This window comes from Neovison vison, chromosome 1, assembly GCF_020171115.1.
Source record: "Neovison vison isolate M4711 chromosome 1, ASM_NN_V1, whole genome shotgun sequence".
NCBI lineage: Eukaryota > Metazoa > Chordata > Mammalia > Carnivora > Mustelidae > Neogale > Neogale vison.
The window spans coordinates 7,663,873-7,686,371 of record NC_058091.1 but is presented as its reverse complement, the minus strand read 5'-3'; the positions used below and the strand labels follow the sequence as shown (position 1 = coordinate 7,686,371).

The 22,499-nt window shown below is 47.1% G+C and overlaps 1 protein-coding gene across 2 annotated transcripts in view; it reads left to right on the top strand.

The window, feature by feature from the left end:
- SLC22A1 (solute carrier family 22 member 1) overlaps window positions 1–19,306 on the top strand; it is a 28,445-nt gene extending 9,139 nt beyond the window's left edge. The window contains exons 5-11 of one of the 2 annotated variants that reach the window (XM_044242790.1): window positions 721–835; window positions 1,260–1,366; window positions 4,250–4,464; window positions 7,179–7,287; window positions 14,980–15,092; window positions 16,202–16,301; window positions 18,604–19,306. In XM_044242790.1, coding sequence (XP_044098725.1) covers window positions 721–835; window positions 1,260–1,366; window positions 4,250–4,464; window positions 7,179–7,287; window positions 14,980–15,092; window positions 16,202–16,301; window positions 18,604–18,670 — 826 coding nt within the window. In that variant the 3' untranslated portion in view covers window positions 18,671–19,306. Of the gene's footprint in view, window positions 1–720; window positions 836–1,259; window positions 1,367–4,249; window positions 4,465–5,308; window positions 5,547–7,178; window positions 7,288–14,979; window positions 15,093–16,201; window positions 16,302–18,603 lie in introns of those variants that run through there. The other variant, XM_044242799.1, reaches the window with a different exon arrangement.
- The last annotated feature ends 3,193 nt before the right edge of the window (window positions 19,307–22,499 follow it).

The following is a 22,499-nucleotide window of genomic DNA, read 5'->3' as shown; positions in this document are numbered from 1 at the left end:
ACAAATTACCATGGGTAGTGGCGAAGTAGACCCAGTCTCTAAAGCAGGGCTCGCCGCCAGGAGCCGTATACCTGTGGCCAGGATGAGCCTGCTCTCTCCACATCAGGGTGAAATCCGGGGCTCCCCCGTGGGGGGGGATGCCCGGGCTGAGTCTCGCTGGCCCCGCAGCATGGGCCTCAGCCTGAGGGTTTCCAGAAGACCTCATGCCAGAGATTCCCAATCTTCACGTTGTAACATTCTTACCCAGTTTTTGAAATGACCACATACTATCTATTTATGTGGTTTGGGAGATATTTGGGGACCTGTTCAACTGCCCTTGTATGACGCAGAGACCCCCTGCTGTCCCACAAGGGTCAGGGAGCCCACGGAGCATTGATTCTGTACCAGGAGTTTCCAGGGAGAGGAGGGCGGCCAATGGCTTGCAGAGAAAGGGACCCCTGTCCCGTGGAATGGAGGCCACAGAGGAAAGCAGCCGTTCCCTTTTTGCCCCTAAATCTTAGCAGGTGGCACTGACAGTGCAAGGGACCCACCCTCAGAGCTCCTTTGTGGATCCCTGGGCTGGTCCGGGATGACCCAGACCCTTGTCCACTAGCTGCTTGAGGATTACAGTCCCGAAGTGAGGAGGGTCGGTTTCTCGGAGCCGTGGCCTCGCTCCAAACAGGCCTTCGCGTCAGGTGCACTCTGGAGGTGCCCACACGTGGTGACGCTCCATGTCCACAGGTGCGTGCCCGAGTCTCCCCGGTGGCTGCTGTCACAGAAGAGAAACACTCAAGTGATAAAGATAATTGACCACATTGCCCAGAAGAACGGGAAATCGCCTCTCCCTGATCTCAAGGTGACAAAGTAGCAAGGGGTTTCTCACATCACTGAAACTTGGGTTGGGTTTATGATTTATTTATTTACTTATTTTTTTTTAGAGATTTTATTTATTTATTTGAGAGAGAGAGTGAGCAAGAAGCGGGGGGCACCAGTGGAGGTAGGGGCAGTGGGAGAGGGAGAAGCAGACTCTCCCCTGCACAGGGAGCCTGACATGGGGCTCGATCCCAGCACCCCGAGATCATGACCTGAGCTGAAGGCAGATGTTTAACCCTGAGCCACCCAGGTGCCCCGGGTGATTTAGAAAATGCTTCGGGGGCTGCCTTGAGGAGCGGGAAGGCCCTGGAAGAACTTGGGGTGATGAGCACAGGAATGGGGGTGGCTTTGAGGGCTTCTTCCGCCCCCTGAGCTTGGACGTCACTGATGCTCTTACTCCCTCCTAGATGCTCTCTCTCGAAGAGGATGTCACCGAAAAGCTGAGCCCCTCTTTTGCAGACCTGTTCAGCATGCCACACCTGAGGAAGCACACCCTTATTCTGATGTACCTGTGGTAAGGGGCCTTCTGGGCCTTCCCCCGCGCGGAATCAGGATGCTTGCCCGAGCCCTGGGGTCTGAGTTAAAGGCAGTGGAGCAATGCGGGCGGAAAAGGAGTTTTTAAATGAATTACAAGCAGTCAGTGAGCTCGTAGAAAGACATCTTGATTTCTCCCTTGAGGATGGAGTAATGAGGGAAAGACAGCATTCCAGTGAGAAGAGCATGTGACGTGGGGGGGTCAACGGCAAGATGAGTGAAATATGATGGAGGGTCCCAGGGTTGCCGTCCCTCTCACGGGTCTGTCTTCTGGGAACAGACCTGTCTTGACTTGTCTGTGGTCAATGGAAATGCGTTAGACTTCAGTGGCTGTCGGTGCTTCCAAAGACGCAGAGCCCTTCCTCACATCTGGGCACTTTAGAGACCCTGCGTGGGCAGGGCTGTGCCTTTATCGCCCACTGATTACAAAACCCACTCACACATAGGACCTCTCCCATGTACCCTGGCCCACGCCCAGGGTCTGCACCCCTCTCCGGGCGGCTCTCTTGCAGTCCCCCACCCTGTTCCTTCAGAGGACATCCTTGTCCTTGACATGGGTGGTTCTTTGTCCTTGACATGGGTGGTTCTTTGTCCTTGACATGGGTGGTTCTTAGCAGTCACTCCCCCAACCCCTGGGGCTCCCCCTTCATCTGGAGCCACTCTGTTTCTTGTACAATCATTTCTGCTTCCAGGAAGCTTTTACTAGAACAAAGGTCCAAGCTAATAGAGTGATGCCTGGCACATGGTAACCTTGCAAATATTCGCTGAAGGTCGCATGAATAACCACAGTACCATAGAAACCATCCATGGTGCAAGAGGCGCCAGCCAGGCTGACCGTACCCTCCCTTTGCCCCTACTAGTCACATGCGTGTCACTGTGCTGGCCCCAGAGTCCTGCAGCCAGCCGCATGATGGTCCCAGGAGCCTCTGCACACACCCAGCTGCCTGGTGCATTTCTGTCCCCCCCCCCCCCAATTCCCTCCTTCCCTTTCCACTCACTGCCCGCATTGCCATCCCCTAATGCACTCTTCTCTGGGGGGGAGGGGGAGGGGAGTGCTTTGGCCCCTCAGCTCTCACACTCCTGCACCCACCCCCCTGCACATTCTGCTCTGCAGAACTCCCCTGTCTACACCCTCCGCTGGCTTCCTAACCCACTGAGGATAAAACCAAATCCCTTTCCATGGCCTGCCATGAGCCCACCCTGGACCCCCCTCCTGCTGGCCTTCCCTCCCAGCCCTTTCCGGCCCTGTGACTCCAGACAGCTTCCATTTCTCTATGGCTCAGCTTCCTCGTCAGCAAATGGGGATCACGGCAGCACCTCCCTCACCGGCATGTTGGCAGCTTCATGAGATAATTTGTGTAAAGGGCTTTGTAGAATGTATCTAGACCCGCGGACGGCTGTTTTAACACGTACATGCAATTCATGGGCTCTGCCAAAAGATGGCAGCACTGCACACTTGCTAACTGGTTTTTGACTGGAAAACCGAGCTTCTACATTCCTTTCTCTTAAAGCAATCTCTTTATTAGTAATAGGTGACTCTTCCCACTTAACTGGGACAAAGGGAGGGCATGGTGAGACCCTCGGAAGTTAGGAATGATTCGGGACTAGAAACAAGAGCATCACAATGCTTCTTGGTGGGCAGTTGTATAAAACAAGGGAGTAAATTGATGAGAAATATCAGTTGTGATCTGTTTTAGAGCCAAGAGGCAATCAATTTACATGCTGGGACAAGAGCGCAACTTCTTATCAACCAAAATCTCTTCTCATACTGTAAATACCAATATAATGATCAAATGTTTCTATCCTCCGAAATTACGTAATGTCACCAAAAAACAAACCCCGGGACTCTCTAAAACCTCCTGGAGTGAATTAGCTAGTCCCTATCAGTGTCTGAGCCGTATTCAGTACCCCTGCTATTCCTCCCTGGAATACGGATGGAGAGATCCTGCGGCGGGGTACAGATGGAGGGATCCTGCGGCGGGCGGCAGGGTTGAGGAGAGAGGGAAACGGTGCTGTTAATGACAGCACCACTGTGCCGCGGGAAAGACTTGGCTGGCGTCTGCGGGGCTGTGCTCTGTGGACTTGACCTTGGGATGAAGATGATGATGACACCAGTAATCGCTCATCTTTAGCGAGTGCTTTCTATGTCCCAGGAATCACTCCAGGATCTCAGTGTGGGACAGGGAAGGGGTGAAGAGAGGGTTGTGGAGAGAAATCGCTCATCCATGCGCCTTTTGTCACCATTCTGTGGAGGGCAAACCTGATCTGTGGGGGTCACTGGAGGAGGACACAGTCTCTCAAATGAAGGCTGGCCGCTAAGTCTTACACATCTGTGGTCAGAACAAGCCTGCTGACCCTTTGTCAGGGTAGAACAAGGGGCTTCCACTGGGAAAGGATGCTCTGACTGAATCTGGGTGCTGGGATAGGATAGGACTGTGCTGAGTGTTCTCACAAGATCTTATTCCATTTGTTGCATTTACTGATGAGGGAACTGAGGCAGACAGGGCTTAGTTAAGTTCCTCAAGATCACACAGCTCATACAGCATCTGATCGCTGAACCTGCTCACTCCTGGTACCCTCCGCCCATCCCCCTATAGCTGCTGTGGCCTCAGGGTCCTCGTTTGCTGGCCCAAGTCATGGGGTTGTACCCCAGAAGTCATGACATCACATCAGTCCTGAGAGAGCCTCTCACAGATGGCCCCTCTAGGACACCCTTCCTGACTTTCATCCCCTCTTCTCATGTCACTCCAGGACGTTCTAGATCGAGCGACACCTGTTCCTCTCTGGTGGCCAGACTCTGAACTCTCCCCCATCCCACAGACAGGAGCCTCGGTCTGAGCCTCTGCTTCTCCTCTGTGCTCAGGTTCACGAGCTCCGTACTCTACCAGGGCCTCATCATGCACGTGGGCGCCACGGGCGGGAACCTCCACCTGGACTTCCTGTACTCGGCTCTGGTTGAATTCCCGGCGACCTTCATCATCCTCACCACCATTGACCGCTTTGGCCTCATCCGCCCGTTGATGGTGTCCAATCTGGTGGCAGGGACAGCCTGCGCCGTCATGATCTTTATCTCCCACGGTGAGTCGGGTGTTCCCTCATTCTCTAGATGATCGTATTATCGAACTGTGGAACAGTGTTTTGGCCCCTGCATATGCCCCTCGAACGAGAACAAAGACAAAGTCAGGGTGTTACCCAAGTCTACAGCTGTGTGTGTGTGTGTGTGTGTGTGTGTTTTAATTTTAAATTGGTATAACGTACACATGACGAGTAAATGACAAGTGTTGTGCTACTTCCTGTCCCCCCGTTGACTGACACCTGTGTGGTTTTCAGCGTCTGCCTCCTGGGGTATAAGCTGCAGGGAACACTTGGGCACACATCTCTTCATGGGTCTAGACTCTCCTTTCCCTCAGGTACAAATCTGTGAGTGCGTTTGCTGGGTCAGGTGTGATATATATGCAGCTCGAAGTGGATACAGGCAGGTTTCCAAAGCAGCTGGACCAACGCACACTGATGATGCCTGAGCGTTCCAAAGGGTCTACACCCTTGCCAACACTGGGTATTGCCAGTCTTTTTGACACCAGCCTCTCTGGCGGGTGTATGTTTTCGTCCATCGTCCTTACCACCTAGGATAATCCAAAGCAGAATGACTTTGGTCAGTTTCGGTTTGAGCACACCAACCGCCTTTCCTATTTGTTACGTTTGGGGAGGTGGTTGAAGAAGCACAAGGCAGATTTCCATTTCCTCAGTTAGCTTGTGCTTTGCCCTTGTGGGTTAAATGAGCTGTTTCGTTAAGCTTTTACAGAGAGGGTATTGTGGGACGTGTTTCCTGAAAACTGTTTTCTCAAGAACCAGGCTGCATGGATCAGGCTGAAAATAAAAAGACAACTCAGTTTTCTTCTTCCTCCTTGCATGGAGAGAACAGCGAGGACAGGGAAAGGAGCAGAGTCCGTCTGGAATAGACCTTATCCACCATCTTCCCCATTTTCCTATTTCTGGAATCCTGCAAAGACAAATGGGAAGTTTTTTGTTTGTTTGTTTGTTTGTTTTTAAGTAACTGCAATGGGGGTAGAGAAGGAACCCAAGATCTCAGATTGTCAGTTATCATCAGGACGGAACCCAGGCACTGTGCTCCTTGGTCCCATCCCCACCCCCAAGGTTTCTCCCCCCACCCCACCCTCTCCACTTTCCTCTACCAAGTCTTTGTCAGGTGAGATGATAAACACTCACTCCCTCCCAGGAAATACTACAAGTACCTTCTGTGTGGCCAGCACACATCTCGACCCTGGGATCACAGCCATGAGCAAAGCAGAGAACGTTCTTGCTTCACAGAGTTCACGTTCTAGAGGGAAAACGTGCAGGCGAAGCATGGTGGGTGTTAATCCTTTGTGCAGAGGTCAGGGGCGGCCGTGGGAGACCTGAATGAGGGGAACGACCCATGTCACCATCTGGGGAATGTGCTTCCGGGCAGGAGGATGGAAGCGGGAGGATCGCGGAGGAGGGTCGAGCTGAGCAGTCCAGGAGCAGCCAGGAGCCCTGTGCCTGGAATTGGGAGAGCAGGGAGGGACCTGGGGGACAGAGGTGGGCGTTAGCAGCAGGCAGCCTTGGACGGTGTCCCCCATATGGAAGGAAGCACTGGGGGCTTTGGTCAGGGATGCTCCCCACGGTCCCCCTGGGGAGGGAGAGGTGCCCCTAGCGCCGATGGGAAACAGGACAGTAGAGCTGCTCACCCAATTAAAGACCCCAGAGTGTGTATGCAAGGCCCTCCCTGTAGATCCTGCCTGAGTGAACTTCCTCTTCTTTTCTCTTCGGGAGGCTGGGGGTATCCATGATCTGGCTTGGCTCCCACCACAAGGTGGTGAACAGCAGGGGGCTGGGAGACTGAGTCGGACCCGGTGGGGAGCTCATTCCTAAGGCCACCGTGTCCTCTCTGTGGGGACCCTCACGCCGGCAGAGTGAAACGAGCATGTCCTCCATGAATGGCCCGTATCTGGGGACAGGGGTCAAGAAGACATGATGTCTGTGACCCCAGAGGCTTTAATGAGTCTCCTGGCATGTCCTGGAAGCCACTTGCTTGTTAGTGTGTGGAGTACCCCAGGTGGAGCCAGTGATGGGGCCCAATTCCTCGGTCCTCAGTAGGGGGAGGGCTTCCCGGACCCTCGTGGAGTGAAGAGCCCCACAGCCGTCTGCGAAGATGCAGCAAGGGTTTGCTTCCCTAGTGCTTGAGTCTGAGACTGTCCTGAAAGGTGTTTCCTTTAAGACAATGTGTTTGGAAGTGAAGGCTAGATTGAGGGTTAGAAATCCAGTCCCTCAGCTCCAGGGCTGCCGGCCGAGGGGCTGGATTTCTTGTGGCCCTCCTGTGTCAGGCTCTGGCAGAGACACTGCTGCATGGTAATTAAGAAGCCAACGTTTCTGGAGCAGTCACGGTGGACATTTCACATTTGTCATCTCCAAGTCCTGTAATAGCTTGTAGGCTGGCTATCACTGTTCCCATTTTACAGCTGAAGAAACCAAGGCCCAAAGAGGTAGGTCACGTGGCTGACGGGAGGCAGAGCTGAGATCCAAAACACATGTTCTTTCCTCTGTGCAAAGGAGCCTCCCTCCTGTGTCACCATCAGGTTCTGAAACCTTGCAGGACTCAGTTTACTTATCCCAAAATGAAAGGGTTAGACAAGGCACTCTTTCTGGCTCTTCCAGCTCTGGAGTCCAAGCTTCCTAATGGGGCTCCTCAAGGTGGGGCACTCGTGGGCCCAGTCCCCATGTGCGTTCCCCACCTCTGTGTATTTCCTGTCCAGATCTACACTGGCTAAACATCACCGTGGCTTGTTTTGGCCGCATGGGAATTACCATCGTGTTCCAGCTGGTGTGCCTGGTGAACGCCGAGCTGTACCCCACGTTCATCAGGTGGGTGCACAAAGCGGGGGGTAGGGGAGTGTGGTGTGGTTGCCACTGACCTAGCTGGGCACTAGCCAGCACTTCCAAGACCGTTGCTCAAGGCTCCCCCAGAGGTTAATCCGTTTGGACACTGAGTTGGGGGCTGGGCGTTAGAGAGAGGGTCAACGGCTAATTACAGGAGAGAACATGAAATGGGAACTTGGAATGGAGTGTGCAGCAGGCAAGCCTTGGAGAACAAGCGTCTGCATGGAGAGAGCCCTGATCAGGGAGTGTGAGACCGACTTTCAGCCCAGCCCTCAGCTCCAGCTCCTGCCTAAGTCCACAGCCATGCAGACACCTGTAGACATAATGTGCTCAGAGCTCTGACCGTATGATGGCACACAAAACATTTCTAGACATCTGTCATTTTAATGTCACCATTATGCCCATTTTACAAATGAGGAAATTGAGTTTCAGAGAAGGAAAGAGCACTTGCAAGAGGCACAGAGCCAGAAAGTGGCAGGGCATCCTTCTGACCTCGACGGTGGGCTCTTCCTGGGACGACACAATGCTTTTCTGTAAACGTAGCAACAGGCCTAGAAGATTCATCGTAACTTAAAAAGATTTATTTATCTATTTGAGAAGGTGGGGAGGGGCAGAGGGAGAGAAAGAATCTCAAGCCGACTCCTTGCTGAGCTCAAAGCCCTGTGGATGGGGAGAGGGGGGCTCAATCCCACAACCCTGAGATCATGACCTGAGCCAAAATCAAGAGTCAGATGCTAAACCGACGGAGTCACGCAGGTGCCCCAGGCCTAGGAGATGTACTGTGTAAAGTCAGGTTTAGACCAAAATTCACTGTCACACGCAGTTTGCTGAGTTTTGATTGTATATGTATTCATTAATCTGCCACACAGTCACAACGGGGACATTGCCATCGCCTCCAAGGCTTCCTCAGGTCCCTTTGCAGTCAGTCCGCCCCTTCCCATCTCTAGCACCTGGCAACCATCTCTCTCCCTTCGGTTTTCCCTTTTCCAGAATGTTATTATGTAAATGAAGGAACATGGCCTTGTAGCCTTTGGTGCCCGCCTCCTTTCACTGAGCATGACGGAGGCCACCCACGGGCTTGCAGGCATCCATGCATGCCCTGTTCCCTCTGCGTGCGGAGCGGCGTCCCAATGTGGAAATGATGCACCACAATTTCCTTAGCCATTCGCTGGTTTATTGGCACTCACTGTTTCCAGTCTGGAGTGATTCTAATCTAGCTGCTCAGAAACATTCAGGTATGGGTCTTGGAGGGGATATATATCTTCATATATATCCATTTTCATATATCTTGGGAAAAAACTTCAGAGTGGTTCATAGGTGCGTGTTTAAATGTATGAGGATCTATCGGACGTTTTCCAAACTGGCGGGCCATCTCGCGTTCCACCAGCCGCGGGGGAGAGTTCTGGCTGCTCTACAGCTCCATCAGCGCTTGCTGCTGTCAGGTTTTTTTTTATTGTGTAAGTCATTCAGGGAGGTAGTGGTATTATTGTGACTTTAATTTACATCTGCCTCATCACTGACAATGTCGAGCATCTTTGTCTGTATTTACTGCCATCTGTGTTTTAGGAGACTCAGTTGTAAGTGAAGATGATTTTTATTGTAAAAGTAATTAACTGCTTTAAAGTTCCAATTCTGACCTTCTTTAGAATGTGGTATGTTTCCTGAAACCTTTTTTTCTGTCTGTATGGTTTCCTGTTTCCCGTGCCAGCGGTTTCTCAGAACTATTCCAGGTCCTCAGTCTCTTAGCTGTGCAGCAATCTGAGCCCCTCAGTCAGCCAGAAGACGCGAGCGTGGCTCTGATGTCTGCTCCTCTTCCCCATCTGTCCTTCATTAAAAGACCGTCTTCTACTCTCATCTGTAAAAGGTTGCTTGGACTGAATGCAAAGGGATGAAGGCAAATTAAAGAGAACGTCTACATTTGACTGTCCTGAGCCCAGAAGACCGTCTTCTACTCTCATCTGTAAAAGGTTGCTTGGACTGAGTGCAAAGGGATGAAGGCAAATTAAAGAGAACATCTACATTTGACTGTCCTGAGCCCAGAGTCTAAAATAGCTGGGCCAAACAATTCCATTGTCATGGCCACCAGACCCAAGGGACAGACTGAAAGTGTAAACTGTCAAAGGTCCTGAGGGCCTGCTCCTGCGTGGAAGAAGGCCAAGCAGCGAATCTCAAGGAGCCCTTGACCATTTGCGCACAGGGTCTGTGATGAAGATTCTTGGTAACTGGGAACAGAAGCCAGACATTGAGAACTGACTTTTACCATGACCTACACACACACACACATAGCAAGAAGACTTTCGTGAAAGTTCTGATATTTTCAACGGAATCGAATCTAAGTCATTAAAAAAAGAAGATTATTTCAGTTACTTTATTACAAGGACTCCAAAGTCAAAAAATTATTATCAAAGCCATTTCGAATGTGCTTCTTATTCACAGGAGGTATTAGAAGTGAACAATAGTCTCCTTTTTTTTTTTTTTTAAAGATTTTATTTATTTGAGAGAGAGAGACAGTGAGAGAGAGCATGAGCGAGAAGAAGGTCAGAGAGCGAAGCAGACTCCCCATGGAGCTGGGAGCCTGATGTGGGACTCGATCCCGGGACTCCAGGATCACGCCCTGAGCCGAAGGCAGTCGTCCAACCAACTGAGCCACCCAGGCGTCCCCAATAGTCTCCTTTTAACTACAGCACATATTGTCAAGAACATTCTTTTGGTTTCAATAGGCACTGCCTTGTGTTGAGACCGGTCTCTCCTTTTCGTCTCCTCAGTATGGAATGAGTTCCCTGAGTAAAGGAGCGACACGCCATACATCTCTGTGCCTCTGCACCCGGTCTCCAATTGTGCTAAGCAGTCACTAAGTACTTCTAGAGCGACTGAATGAATCAAGCCCCACAACACTGTGACTTTTACATCAGGGACCTAGTTCCCTACTTCTTCCAGCTTCTGTGTGGTTATTCAATTTTTTACTTTTTTTTAAGACACAGTTTCTTAAAATAATAATAAAAAACAATGGTGCCTTTTCTTTCTCCTCTTGGACATCACACTGAAGTTATCCGAAGAATGAGAATTTTAAAAACCCTGCAAATTCCAGCTTTGCAATGAGGATGACCCTGAAAGACAAGTGTGAGAAGAAGGGCTGCCTAATGCAGTGAGGTTGCAGAGGGTCTGGAAGATTCCAGGGATGCACACCATGACAGTAACTCTGGGACAAGGCCAGCAGTTTTCCAAAGCAGGAAGCATACCTGGGAGGGTATAACCCACGAGCCTCTGTTTACAGTAACAGGATGGGTATAGGGGTCAGAGGCAGAGGATTCATTCCCCGAACACTAGGAGGCTGAAGGTGAAGCAGGGAGAGTGAGTCCAGGAGAGAACCTGCAGGGGCCTTGGGGACAACAGCAGGCTGCAAGGCATGGTGGAGGAGGGAGACTGTGTGGTGAGGATTCTGCACTGCCGACCCCTGTAGACTGGGAGTGAGAGATGTTGAAGCACCTGTTCTCATACAACCCTGGTTGAACAGAGAATTTACTAGCTTAGAACATGATCTGGCCCCTCCCCATGAGTTCTTCTGAAAGGGCTGATACAGGAAGAAATCAAGTATTAAAAGATGAATAATAAGAAAGTAATTCACCCAGTTATACAAACACATCATGAGAGAAAGGGAGAAAGGAAACAGAAAAAGCAAATGACAGATAAAGAATACTCTCTGGAAAAATATTGTCACAATGGAGGTGAAAATTGTAGCCCCACATACCTCAATTAAATGCAATATTAATTAATCGGTCATATGCATAAAATAAGAGTTTAAAGCAGAGATTAAAGTTCTTGAAGGAGTATGGGACAAGACGATTGAAATGGAAACTATCTGAAAGCAGTGCAGAGGAGAACCGATCTAGTGAGGGAAAGGCAAGGTAGGATGAAGAATTGCAAAATGAAAGTGAAATAAGCAAAGTTTAAAAGTCTTGGAGATCCCAAGCACACGTGCACACATGCACGCACACACACATGTCCCAAAGAAGACAACTGAAATAACGAAACAAAAAAATTCAAGGGGGGGAAAAAAACCTTTACAGAAACTTCTGGAAATAAAAGAAGGTTTGACTGTACGATTTGAAGTGGCACTCAGGGTAACAGAAAAATGGACTCAGAAGGAACAATGATATAGAATAGTCTAGTTACATTATTGGGCCCAAACTGTAAGTCACAGATATAAGGAGAATATCAAGTTGATTATCAGCTTGATAATCACTGAATGTGGGACTAAAGTGAATGTGATTTTGACAACAGAACAGCGGTAAATGTCATATAATCATTGAATGTGGGATTAAAGTGAATGTGATTTTGACTACAGAACAGCGGTAAATGTCATAAATCTGACAATAAAGAAATGCTAGAAGACAGGGAAGGGAAAGGAGAGGGAATGTTGCATATGGTATCCTTAGTATACTTTTTCCAGCTTGGAAAAAGCCATATTACTAAAAGCTGATATGGGTGCCTGGGTAGTTTGGCGGGTTGAACATCTGACTTCTGATGTTGGCTCAGGTCATGGTATCAAGGTTGTGAGATCGAGTCCCACATCAGGCTCCAAGCTCAGTGGGGAGTCTGTTTGAGATTGTCTTTCTCCCCTTTCCCTCTACCCTCTGCCATGCTTGCCTGTGGGCTCTCTCTCTCAAATAAATAGATAAAATTTTTTTTAAAAAAGCTGGTAAATTATGTAGTGCTTTAGGTGTACTTTAAGATGTAAAGGGTAAGGCAAACACCAAAATAGTGGTGTGATTTACTGAAAGCAGTGCATGAAAGGATGGAGGAAGTGGAAATATATAAATTTTATAATTGTTTATAATAGGAAGTTAATGAATACTGCCTAAAGGAATAGAGCAGTAAATGTATTATATAAAGTTATAAAGCTTAACATTTGAATAAAACGCAAACTTTCCAGGGCCCCTGGCCAGCTCTGACAGAGGACTATAGGACTCTTGATCTCAGAGTCCTGAATTTGAGCCCCACATTTGATGTAGGTTACTAAATATATATATATATATGTAAATACAGTTTAAAAAAATACAAACTTTCCAAATTATCAGAAAAAAATACACATAGCCAACACATACTGAAAAGAAGACACTAGAAGCAATAAAGAGCATGGTATAAAAGCTAATGACAGAAGTAATTCTAAGTGCTTCTGACATTTAAACAAATACAATGAGGCTCGACTCCTCTATTGACAAAAGGAAACTTCTTTGGTTACAAAGCAAAACTGAACACTTTGCTGCATGGCTGAAGTACAACTTTTCTTTGCAAGGGTTGAAAAGAAAAGAATGCATGAAAGCTTATCAGTAAATGCAAACAAAAAATATAGCAAGACCCATAATCTTATCAGACAAAGTTGAATTTATGTCAAAAATGTGTTTAATAAGATAAGGAAGTCCTTTAACAATGATAAAGAGGAAATCCGTAATGGTTTCACACAGAGAGTTTATAAAACACTTAATCCATAGAAAGCTCCAATAGTACTGAAACTGTTCTAGACTATAGAACAAGGAGAAAGGTTTAAAATTTTTTTATTTTATTTAAAGATTTTATTTATTTATTGGACAGAGAGAGAGAGCACAAGCAGGGGGAGCAGTAGAGGGGAAGGGAGAAGCAGACTCCTCAATGAGCAGGTAGCTCAGTGTGAGGCCTGATCCCAGGACCCTGAGATCATGACCTGAGCCAAAAGCAAACACTTAACTGATTGAGCCACCCAGGTGCCCCCAAAAAACATTTTAATAAAACTAGAATAATATTGGTATCAAAGAACAACAAAGATAAAGAAAATAAGGAAACTATAGGCAAATATTATGTGTGAATATTGATTAAAATCCCAAACAGCATATTATCAGAAGAGAATAGTGGAGACATTAAAATCATAATATATCATATCTAAGATGAGTTATTCAGGAACACAAAGACAATTCAATATTAAAAAATCTAATAGTATAATTCATGCAAGTATATTGAAAGAGTTTTTATAGCGCTAATAAATTAAAGCTATACTATTATCTCTTTAGATAGTGAAGGGCGTTTAATAAAATTCAACATCTGCTGTTGTTATTACAATCTTTCCATAAAACAGGGATAGATAATTTTGCATATAATTTCCTCTATTTCCAGCTAAGAAAAAACATATCACTAGACACTGATAAAGTAAGTTATAAATATATTTAAAAATATAATGGCAAACACTAAGAAATGATATAACCAACTAAGATGAGGTAGTGGTGGGGGTTTGGAAAGGAAATGCAATGCACTACTTTTATAATTACAATTGTAGGGAGAAAGAGATTATGCAAATGAGCATAATGGAGACTTAAAAGTAATGTACTAAAGAATAAAGCTTTTCCCAGTTTATTTATCCTAATTTCACCATATTTTAAAAACAAAGTCAAGATTATTTATAGGAATATAAAATATCTAGCACTAAACAATGTAAAATCTATCAAGAAATATTAATGTTCTAAACACCCCAGTTAGAAGGCAAAGATTGTCAGACAGGACAAAAATGTAAGACCCAACTGTGTACTGCTTACAAGAAACTCACTCTAAATATAGTGGCGGGGCGCCTAGGTGGCTCAGTGGGTTGAAGCCTTCAGCTTGGGTCGTGATCCCAGGGTCCTGGGATCGAGCCCCACATCGGGCTCTCTGCTCAGCGGGGAGCCTGCTTCCCTTCCTCTCTCTCTGCCTGCCTCTCTGCCTACTTGTGATCTCTGTCTATCAAATAAAAAAATAAAAAATCTTAAAAAAAAGTGGTGGAGATTGTTTAAGAGTAAAGCGATGGAAAAGCACATTCCATGCAAACACTGATCAAAAGTGACCATCTTCACAGAAGACAGAGTGGGTGTCAGAGCAAAGACTATTACAAGGGATAGAGGGGATCCTTCCAGGTAGATCTTTTCTCTATTCTCCCCTCTAGCTTTCTTTGTTCTCTATTTCTCAATACCTTCTGCTACCCTTCCCTATCTCTTCATGTGAAAAAAGAACTCTACTCACACCAACCAATTCTCCAAGTCTCCAGACACCACTGGGGTATCCTATTCAATTCTGACATTAACCCCCTGGGGTTAGAGCAGACCCCACAAGTTAAGGGCCCAGCCCCACAAGACTGCCCCCCCCCAACCTCTGATGCCAGGCACAAGTCTCAGGCTGTCACCTGCACTTCTGACTCACTGGTATAAATCAGGATTCCCATAACCTGCTCTTCAAGTTCAATAATTTGCTATCATGTTTCACAGAACTCAGAGAAACACTTAATTATGTTTACAGGTTTATTATCACAAGGGACATAACAAAGGCTATAAATGAACAGCCAGATGCAGAGGTACTTAGGGTGAGGTTTGGAAAGGTCCCCTGAGCACAGGAGGACCTTTTTTCCCCTGTAGGAGATTCTGTCCCCATAGACTTGGGGTGGGCTACCCTCCCAACACATGGGTATTTTCACCAACCCAGAAGCTCTCTGAACTTATAGTTTGGGGTTTCTATGGATGCTCTGTTACGTAGGCATGACTAATTAAAAATCATTGGTCATTGGTGATTAACTCTATCTCCAGCCTCTCTCCCCTCCCTGCTCTTGCTCTAGGATAAGGTTAACATCTGGAAAGTTGAATCACAGACATATCATCCTTTTTGTTCTCTGTATTTTATCAGGAATCTTGGAGTGATGGTGTGTTCCTCCCTGTGTGATCTGGGTGGAATCATCACCCCCTTCCTGGTCTTCAGGCTGATGGAGGTTTGGCAAGGCTTGCCACTCATTTTGTTTGGTAAGACTTCATGGGTTATTCAATATTCTTTCCTTCCAGCCCAGCATGATTGCTAAGACCTCTTTGACCAGTGAACTGGTCAAACTCAGTGGTGAGTTTACAGGAGACAGGGACGGTGCCTGCCCTTCCATTGTCTTCTGACTCACTCTGTCTTGTTTCAAGGGAAAGATAAGATGCCATTCCCAGAAGGCAGGCCAGATGTTACATTTTAAGGTTCTAGAGTCTGATAATTCATCCCATAGGACAAAATTTGGGAGGCATTTTGACATAGCCTCTCGCTTTCTTATGAATTTGACTCCCAATTTTTTGCATATAACATGTAATTGTGGGAAGCTTGAAGATGCTAAATTGTCGCCCTTCTTTTGCTTAACAATTGAGAATAGACACAAGGAGGTATTAGCTTTGTTAGTGATAATGTTGGAGTAGAGCAGGAGGAGAACACTTTTCCTCCTCCCCAGACTAAGACCTTGGGTCTTCCAAGACCCAGCTTACCTGTTTGGCAGAAGGCAAAACTGCTGTCTGTGTGCAGAGAGCTGCTGTGTCTGCACCCCAGGCAGACCCACCAAGGAGTGGGAGAAGGAGAGAGGGGAGAGAAATGAGGATAGGGGAGGAAAGAAGGGAGGAGGAAAGGGGAGGGAGAAACAAGAGTGGCCCACCCTGACCAAAATGTATTCTTTATGCTTCATATCATATATAGTAATATAATATTAACATATAGTAACTATAATATATTTTATAGTTTATAGTAGCTATAATATGTATTATATATAAAAATAATACATTATAATATAATTATCTAGTATGTATCGTTTTCTATACAGTAACTAAAATCAATATAATACATATTATGTATAATAATAAATAAATTCCCCAATACTTAAACATCAGTTATGGTAGAATTTACATAGAAGTAAAATGAAGGCCATATTCCCTATTCTTACTCGGACATTTTCCCAGTAATCCTATTGTTCAACTTTTTCCCGAGATGCTCCTGACTTCTAAAAACCACCAGGTTCATTACCACCAGCCCTTTAGTCAGCGGCCGGCATCCCTCGGAATGCCATTGGCTGTGCTCTAAGGGCTCTATGTGAACTCTGTTTCCTTTGAAGCGGGGTTGGGCCTGGTTGCCGGGGGAATGACGCTGCTTCTTCCTGAGACCAAAGGTGTCACCTTGCCAGAGACCATCGAGGATGCGGAGAACCTCGGGAGGTAAGCCCATGGTGCTCAGAGACTCGGGGCCACGTGCCTGCATGTCCTCTCTTGGTCGTAAGGGTGTAGGAGCTTTGCAGGTATGGTGTGCATTTTTTATTACTCCCAGAGTTGCTGGAGAGAGAAAGACAAACAACCAGTGGCTTTGCGTAAGGAGAGACTGGAGAGCACAATTACGTGTTTTTAGTGGGCAGTTATCGGTTCTAAACTGTGGGATGGAGAATCTGTGTCTGAGATGCTGACTGACCGAGGACTGAGTCCCTAGCTCATCCCCGGAGTGAACTGCTCTGTGTTGTTGGGAATGTTTTTTAAATCAATCTGTCCTTTCAACAATTGTTGGTTCAGACTCTTTAGTGACTCTCTTTACAAAGGAGAACAATGTAAAACATTCATTCCTGTACCAGGGACAAGTGCTTTAATGGAGTCTCAGATGCTTCTCTTTTCATTTTTTGTTTTTTGAGAGAGAGAGAGAGAGAGAGAGAGTGAGTATGGGGGGTAAGGGCCAGAGGGAGAAGCACAGAAGCTCCAGCAGACTCTCTGCTGAGCACGCGGCCCACCGGGAGCTGGATCCCATGACCTCGAGCTCCCGTCCTGAGCTGAAAGCAAGAGTCGGACACTTAACGGACTGAGCCACCCAGGTGCCCCTCAGATGCTACTCTTAAAGTGGTAAGAAAGGAAAGGAATAAACAGTGCTCGAGGAGGTGGCCACTTAGCTCCCTCTCCAGGCTCACTCTGTGGATTCCATAGGAAAGACACATGTGTCCCTGTGATGAGGAGAGACAATGGTCTGTGGCGTCGGAGAGACGTGGACTCAAATCCAGTCATCCACGTGGCCATGTGACTTTGGGGATGTTGCTGAAACTCACAGAGAGTGAACTTCCTTGCCGGAGAAAGAGCCACACTAGTACTCAGTTTGGAGGGTTGCTGGGAAAATGCAGTAAGGTAAAATAGGTGACATTTTATTTTTTATTGAAGATAAAGTAGATGACATTTTATTATTTTAAGATAAAGTAGATGACCAGCGATTGCCTGGCACAAAGTAGGTGCTCAGTAAGTCTGAGATTGTCTCCATTCTTCTCGCATCTTGCGTGAACTCCTTGGTAAGTCTCAAAACTTGGTATGCGGGAGAATCACCAAAAAAGAAGTTTACTGAAATGCAGATTCCTGGGCCATCTTCTAAGGTTTTTGACTCAGTAAATGAAGGGTGGGACCCAGGAAGTCTGTGCTTTTAATAGACTCCGCCAACCAAGTGCATTTAAGTGATAACTAAACCTGACTTTGAGAAATTCTGGGTGTCTCACTACTGATAAGGAACAAACATTCTATTTTAATTGTAAACACATTTTCTAGTTGCTGACAGAGAGCTAATGTTGATTAGCAGATTTTAAGCCGTTTCAGTACAATTTGTTCATAGACACCTGCTCATTCTTGAGACCTCCCTCTGCTGGCCTCTGTTGCTTGCTAATCTCATTTTCACCTTTTGTTTTGAGATTTAAAAAAAATTTTTTTTAAATTTATTTTCAGCGTAACAGTATGCATTGTTTTTGCACCACACCCAGTGCTCCATGCAATCCGTGCCCTCTCCAATACCCACCACCTGGTTCCCCCAACCTCCCACCCCCTGCCCCTTCAAAACTCTCAGATTGTTTTTCAGAGTCCATAGTCTCTCATGGTTCACCTTCCCTTCCAATTTCCCCCAACTGCCTTCTCCTCTCTAACTCCCCATGTCCTCCATGCTTTTTGTTATGCTCCACATAACATAAGTGAAACCATATGATAATTGACTCTCTCTGCTTGACTTATTTCACTCAGCAGAATCTCCTCCAGTCCCATCCATGTTGCTACAAAAGTTGGGTATTCATCCTTTCTGATGAAAGCACAATACTCCATAGTGTACATGGACCACATCTTCCTTATCCATTCGTCTATTGAATTAGCAAGACAGGAAACCTTTTGTTTTGAGATTTATTCCCACAGACAACTTTGCAATAGTTTCTTCTTTCTTTTTTGGCAATAGTTTCTTTCCTTCTTTCCTTCTCTCTCTCCCTCTTTCTTTTTTTTAAAGATTTATTTATTTGACAGAGAGAGCAGGGGGAAGGGACAGAGGGAGAAAGAGTCTTATGCAGACTCCGAGCTAAGCATGAGCCCAGCACAGGGCCTGATCCCACGACCCTGAGATCATAACCTGAGCTGAAACCAAGAGTCAGACACTTAACCAACTGAGCCCCCCAGGAGCCCTGCAATAGTTTCTTAATCAAAACATTGACTGTTTAACTTTCACTTTTATTTTTGGCTGCTACAGGATAGCAAAGCCCAAAGAAAACACGATTTACCTTCAGATCCAAACATCAGAACGTGCCAGCACCTGAGAGAGATGCTTCACGGGGACTGAGTGGCAGAGAGGAAGATGGGGTTTTCATCTGAAAAAAAGAAACCCTCGTTTCTCTGTGGTCTTCCTCACACTTGACTGCCCCTAAACCAATAACCTGAAGAACACTAAATGTGCTTTGCTTTATTTTCTTTCTTTGAAATCTCCCAAAGCCCTATCTTTTATCTACTTACTTTTCCTGGCGAGAACTGTCGGTGGTTACCAGTTACTTAATTATCTGAAATATTTGGAAGATCTAATAGAATTTAATATTTCTATAAAGGAGGCCTCTGTCACTGGTTTCCTAAAGGCAGTGTTGTTTTATTCACTATTTGAAAGCAAATGTCATTGTATCTGTAGTATCTATCTTGGCAAAAGTATTTTAATATGTTGCCTTCTTGAAGGGCACTTCGTTTTCAAATATGGCTGCACTTCCTGCAAACCGTACCCGAATCATGTTGGAAATATGATCCTTTTCTGAAGGCTAGAACTGTTACTTTTTAGAAAGCAGTTTTTGTCCCCTTTGCTCCAGGAATATTGTATTTGATTTCACTCTTGGTTTTTGTTCTTGTTGGTGATTCTTGAAGTTTAACTCCTATGCCAACTGCAAAATATTCTAGTAAATACATCAAAAGGAGTTTGGTTTACTGTGAGTTATAAATGGTTCCTGTTCTGGTCGAAGAAGTGATTTTGTTCTTAGAGTACACCAGAAGGTTTATATTAAAATTTCTTTACCTGTGACATAAACCAAACAACATGATAGCCAGTCTTCGGAGCACATGGGGAAACAAAGTTTCTAATGTGAATGGGAGGCCAGGTGAGAGACAGGTGCTTGTCTTACAAACACTTCTGGCCTAATGGGCTAAGCCCAGTGACGCTCTCCAGGACATGAAACCATGGTGGTCAGGTCTAAGCAGCATTTGGTCTTCCTTTGAGAATGGACATTGGTTACTTGGAACCTGAAGCTTTGCACTTGACAGGAATGGAAGGGAAGGGAAAGGAAGGGAAAGGAAGGCAAGGGAAGCCATGTCGAAGCCATGTCTTCTGAATTCTATTTTAAAACCCATCTGGATACATGGAGGGGACCAGTGCTTCATTTCTGTTTCTTTCCAGCAAGTCCCTTCCCCAATATCTTATCTTTCCGACCATAACATATAAACTCTTCACTGGTAACAAATATGTAAACTGTGGACTTCAAATTGTTTTCTTACATGTCCTCTCTGATCTTTCTTAGCCTCTGATGAAACTTCTGAAGAGGCTTTAGACAAAGAAGAGAGAGTGTGTGTGGTGGGGGCGCTGGGGAGCCTCCTCCTCCTGCTCTCCTGGGAGTGGTGGGGGGCGGGGAGGCTTGGTCCTGGTGACCAGGTTTTAAGTGAAGCCACCTACAGAAAGTGTATTTAAATGTTGCCTGTCTCGTCACGGAGAGGCACAGGCTGTCCTTTCCTCCTTGCCGCCCTCCGTGTGGAACCACGGTCAATCCAGATGGAGCAAGGGTGGAGGAGGGCTTTGTCAGATAGTGTGAAGGTGGAGAGAAGTCGGTCACAGAGACAGGTGATGTCTAAGTACTGGGAGAGCTGGAAAGGTGTGACACAAGTGTCAGGACCTCCTGTGAGGACCTGGAGTGAGGCCCCTGGACTCCTCCTCTGGGGGGCAAGGTTATGGGGTACTATGAGTTCATGTTATGAGCACCTGCTGTGTGCCTCGGTCATCCTGGGCTCTCAGAAAAGCCTGCAGACAGCTGCAGGCAGGCTACGCTTCCGATGGCCTGACCAGGAGCTCCCAGGAGCGCCCTGGGAGGTGAGTCAGGTTGTGCTGGTGGGCGTGGAGGAGCAAGACAGCTGAGCTTCTCAGCGGATGGAGGGACATGAGGAGGATCTGGAAAATCACCTCCCCAGCCCTGCCCCAAACGTCTTCAGTGCCTAACATGCAACCTTTAGAGATTTCATACTGTGGGTCTTGAAGGCCAATCACTGAGATGGCAGAAGGGGAGAGGGAAGAAGGGAAACCACACAGTGGTCCTTAAGTGATGGGGATGGGGCCACTCATCACGTAAAAGCAAGTGGGGACTGGAGGTCCTGGAACGCTGCCCAAGAGGGGCGGGTGTGATGGAAGTGCAGGAAGCCCACTTCCAGCCTTGCGCCTAGGACATGGTGCCTTAGTGAGGCGATATGAAGTCATGGGACGAGCCCAGACTCTGCTATGACCCAGAAGTGGTTCCCACATCTCCTCCACCATCTGCTGATTTTGTGGATGGAAGCAAGCTCTTTAACTATCCGAGCCTCTGTGTCCTCCTGGCGCCCACCTCCAGGAGGCTCTGAGGATGTGGTGAGAAGGATATGGAAAGCTGAAGAGCACCACCCGGGGACACCCCGTCAGGCTCCATGTAACATGGGCCCTGCATCTGTATCGTACATGGGAGTCAACTGTCTCTAGCTGGAGAGGAAACCAAGCCATCCGACCAGCTCCCTGTGCCTGGTTGTGTCCTAGTGTCTGCTCCACCTCTATGTCCTCTGTGAAGGTGAAGGTCGAATGCCTGATGTTCTCAGATGTCGCCAGAGCAAATCAGAGACGTGGGGTTACGCGTTGTACAAAGACACCTTTTAAAAGGTCATTTATAATATGCATTCACAGACAGGAGCTCATTCAGTCATGGCAATAACATTTTATTTATTGTATTTTTATTTTTTTAAGATTTATTTGGTGGGGGGCAGAGGGAGAGGGAGCAAGAATCTCAAGCAGACTCCCCACTGAGCAAGCATCCTGACGCAGGGTTTGATCCCAAGACCCATGAGATCACAATCCGAGCTGAGAGCAAGAGTCAGACGCCACCCAGGTGCCCCATGGCAACATTTTAAAGCTGATATTATTATCTGCATTTCAAAATTGAGAAAGCTAAATTCAGAGATGGTAAGTGGCTTGTGCTAATAAAGCAAAGAATTGAGCCTTGACTTCAGATCTTCTGGACCCCATTGGCGAGGGCTGTGGAAGTTCTCCACAATTCTCAAACTGCACCTTTCCTGAATACTGACTCTTGATTTTTAAAACTTAAAAACACCAAGAAACATACACACACAAAGAAAATCACTTCAAAACCCACCATCTGGCAGAACCCTATGGAGGGAGGATCAGCTGCTCACTCCCCACGTGACCTCACACCGGGGAGGGGGGCGCTGCTTAGAGCAGGCTGAGTCCCCTTCCTGCCTCTCAACACCCAAACGGCGGGCAATATTGGGAATATCGGGCAAGCCGAGTCTGGGAGCACGAAGAATGTGCATTTCCCCCCACTCCCCTTCTGCACCCCAACTCTGGCCGCCACGAACAGCAGCTATCGCCCCACGCTGGGCTGTCACAGTAAAGCTGGAAAGCAAAAGATGCAGGTCTTGGCACCTAGGCTGTCTGCTCGGGGTGGTGGAGATTCAGGACAGGACAGAAGGCATCTGCCGCCCATCAGCGGAAGAGACAACAGTGCTCTGGGCCGGGAGGGCCACGGAGGGAAAAGCTGAAGGGCTAGGTGCTGGTCTTTGAGAACACATTCTGGGGTCCGGCCCCCTATTCTGCACTGGCTCCCAAGGTGGTGAAGTCTGGCTTAAGTTTGCCTCTGAGTTACCAGAATCTTCCAAGTATCAGGGTCTTTGACAAGATAGAAGTTTATTTCTTTCTCACATTTAAGAAGTTGGAGGATGCCCCCAGAGCTGGTGGGGTGGCACAGAGCAGGGCCGAGGCCGCTGGTTCACTGCTGTGCTAGGCAGGACTTCCCTCCCCAGGTGGCTTCTGGAAATCACTGGTTACAGCCACCCCTTCTGCGGGTATATGCATCACAGGAGATGGGG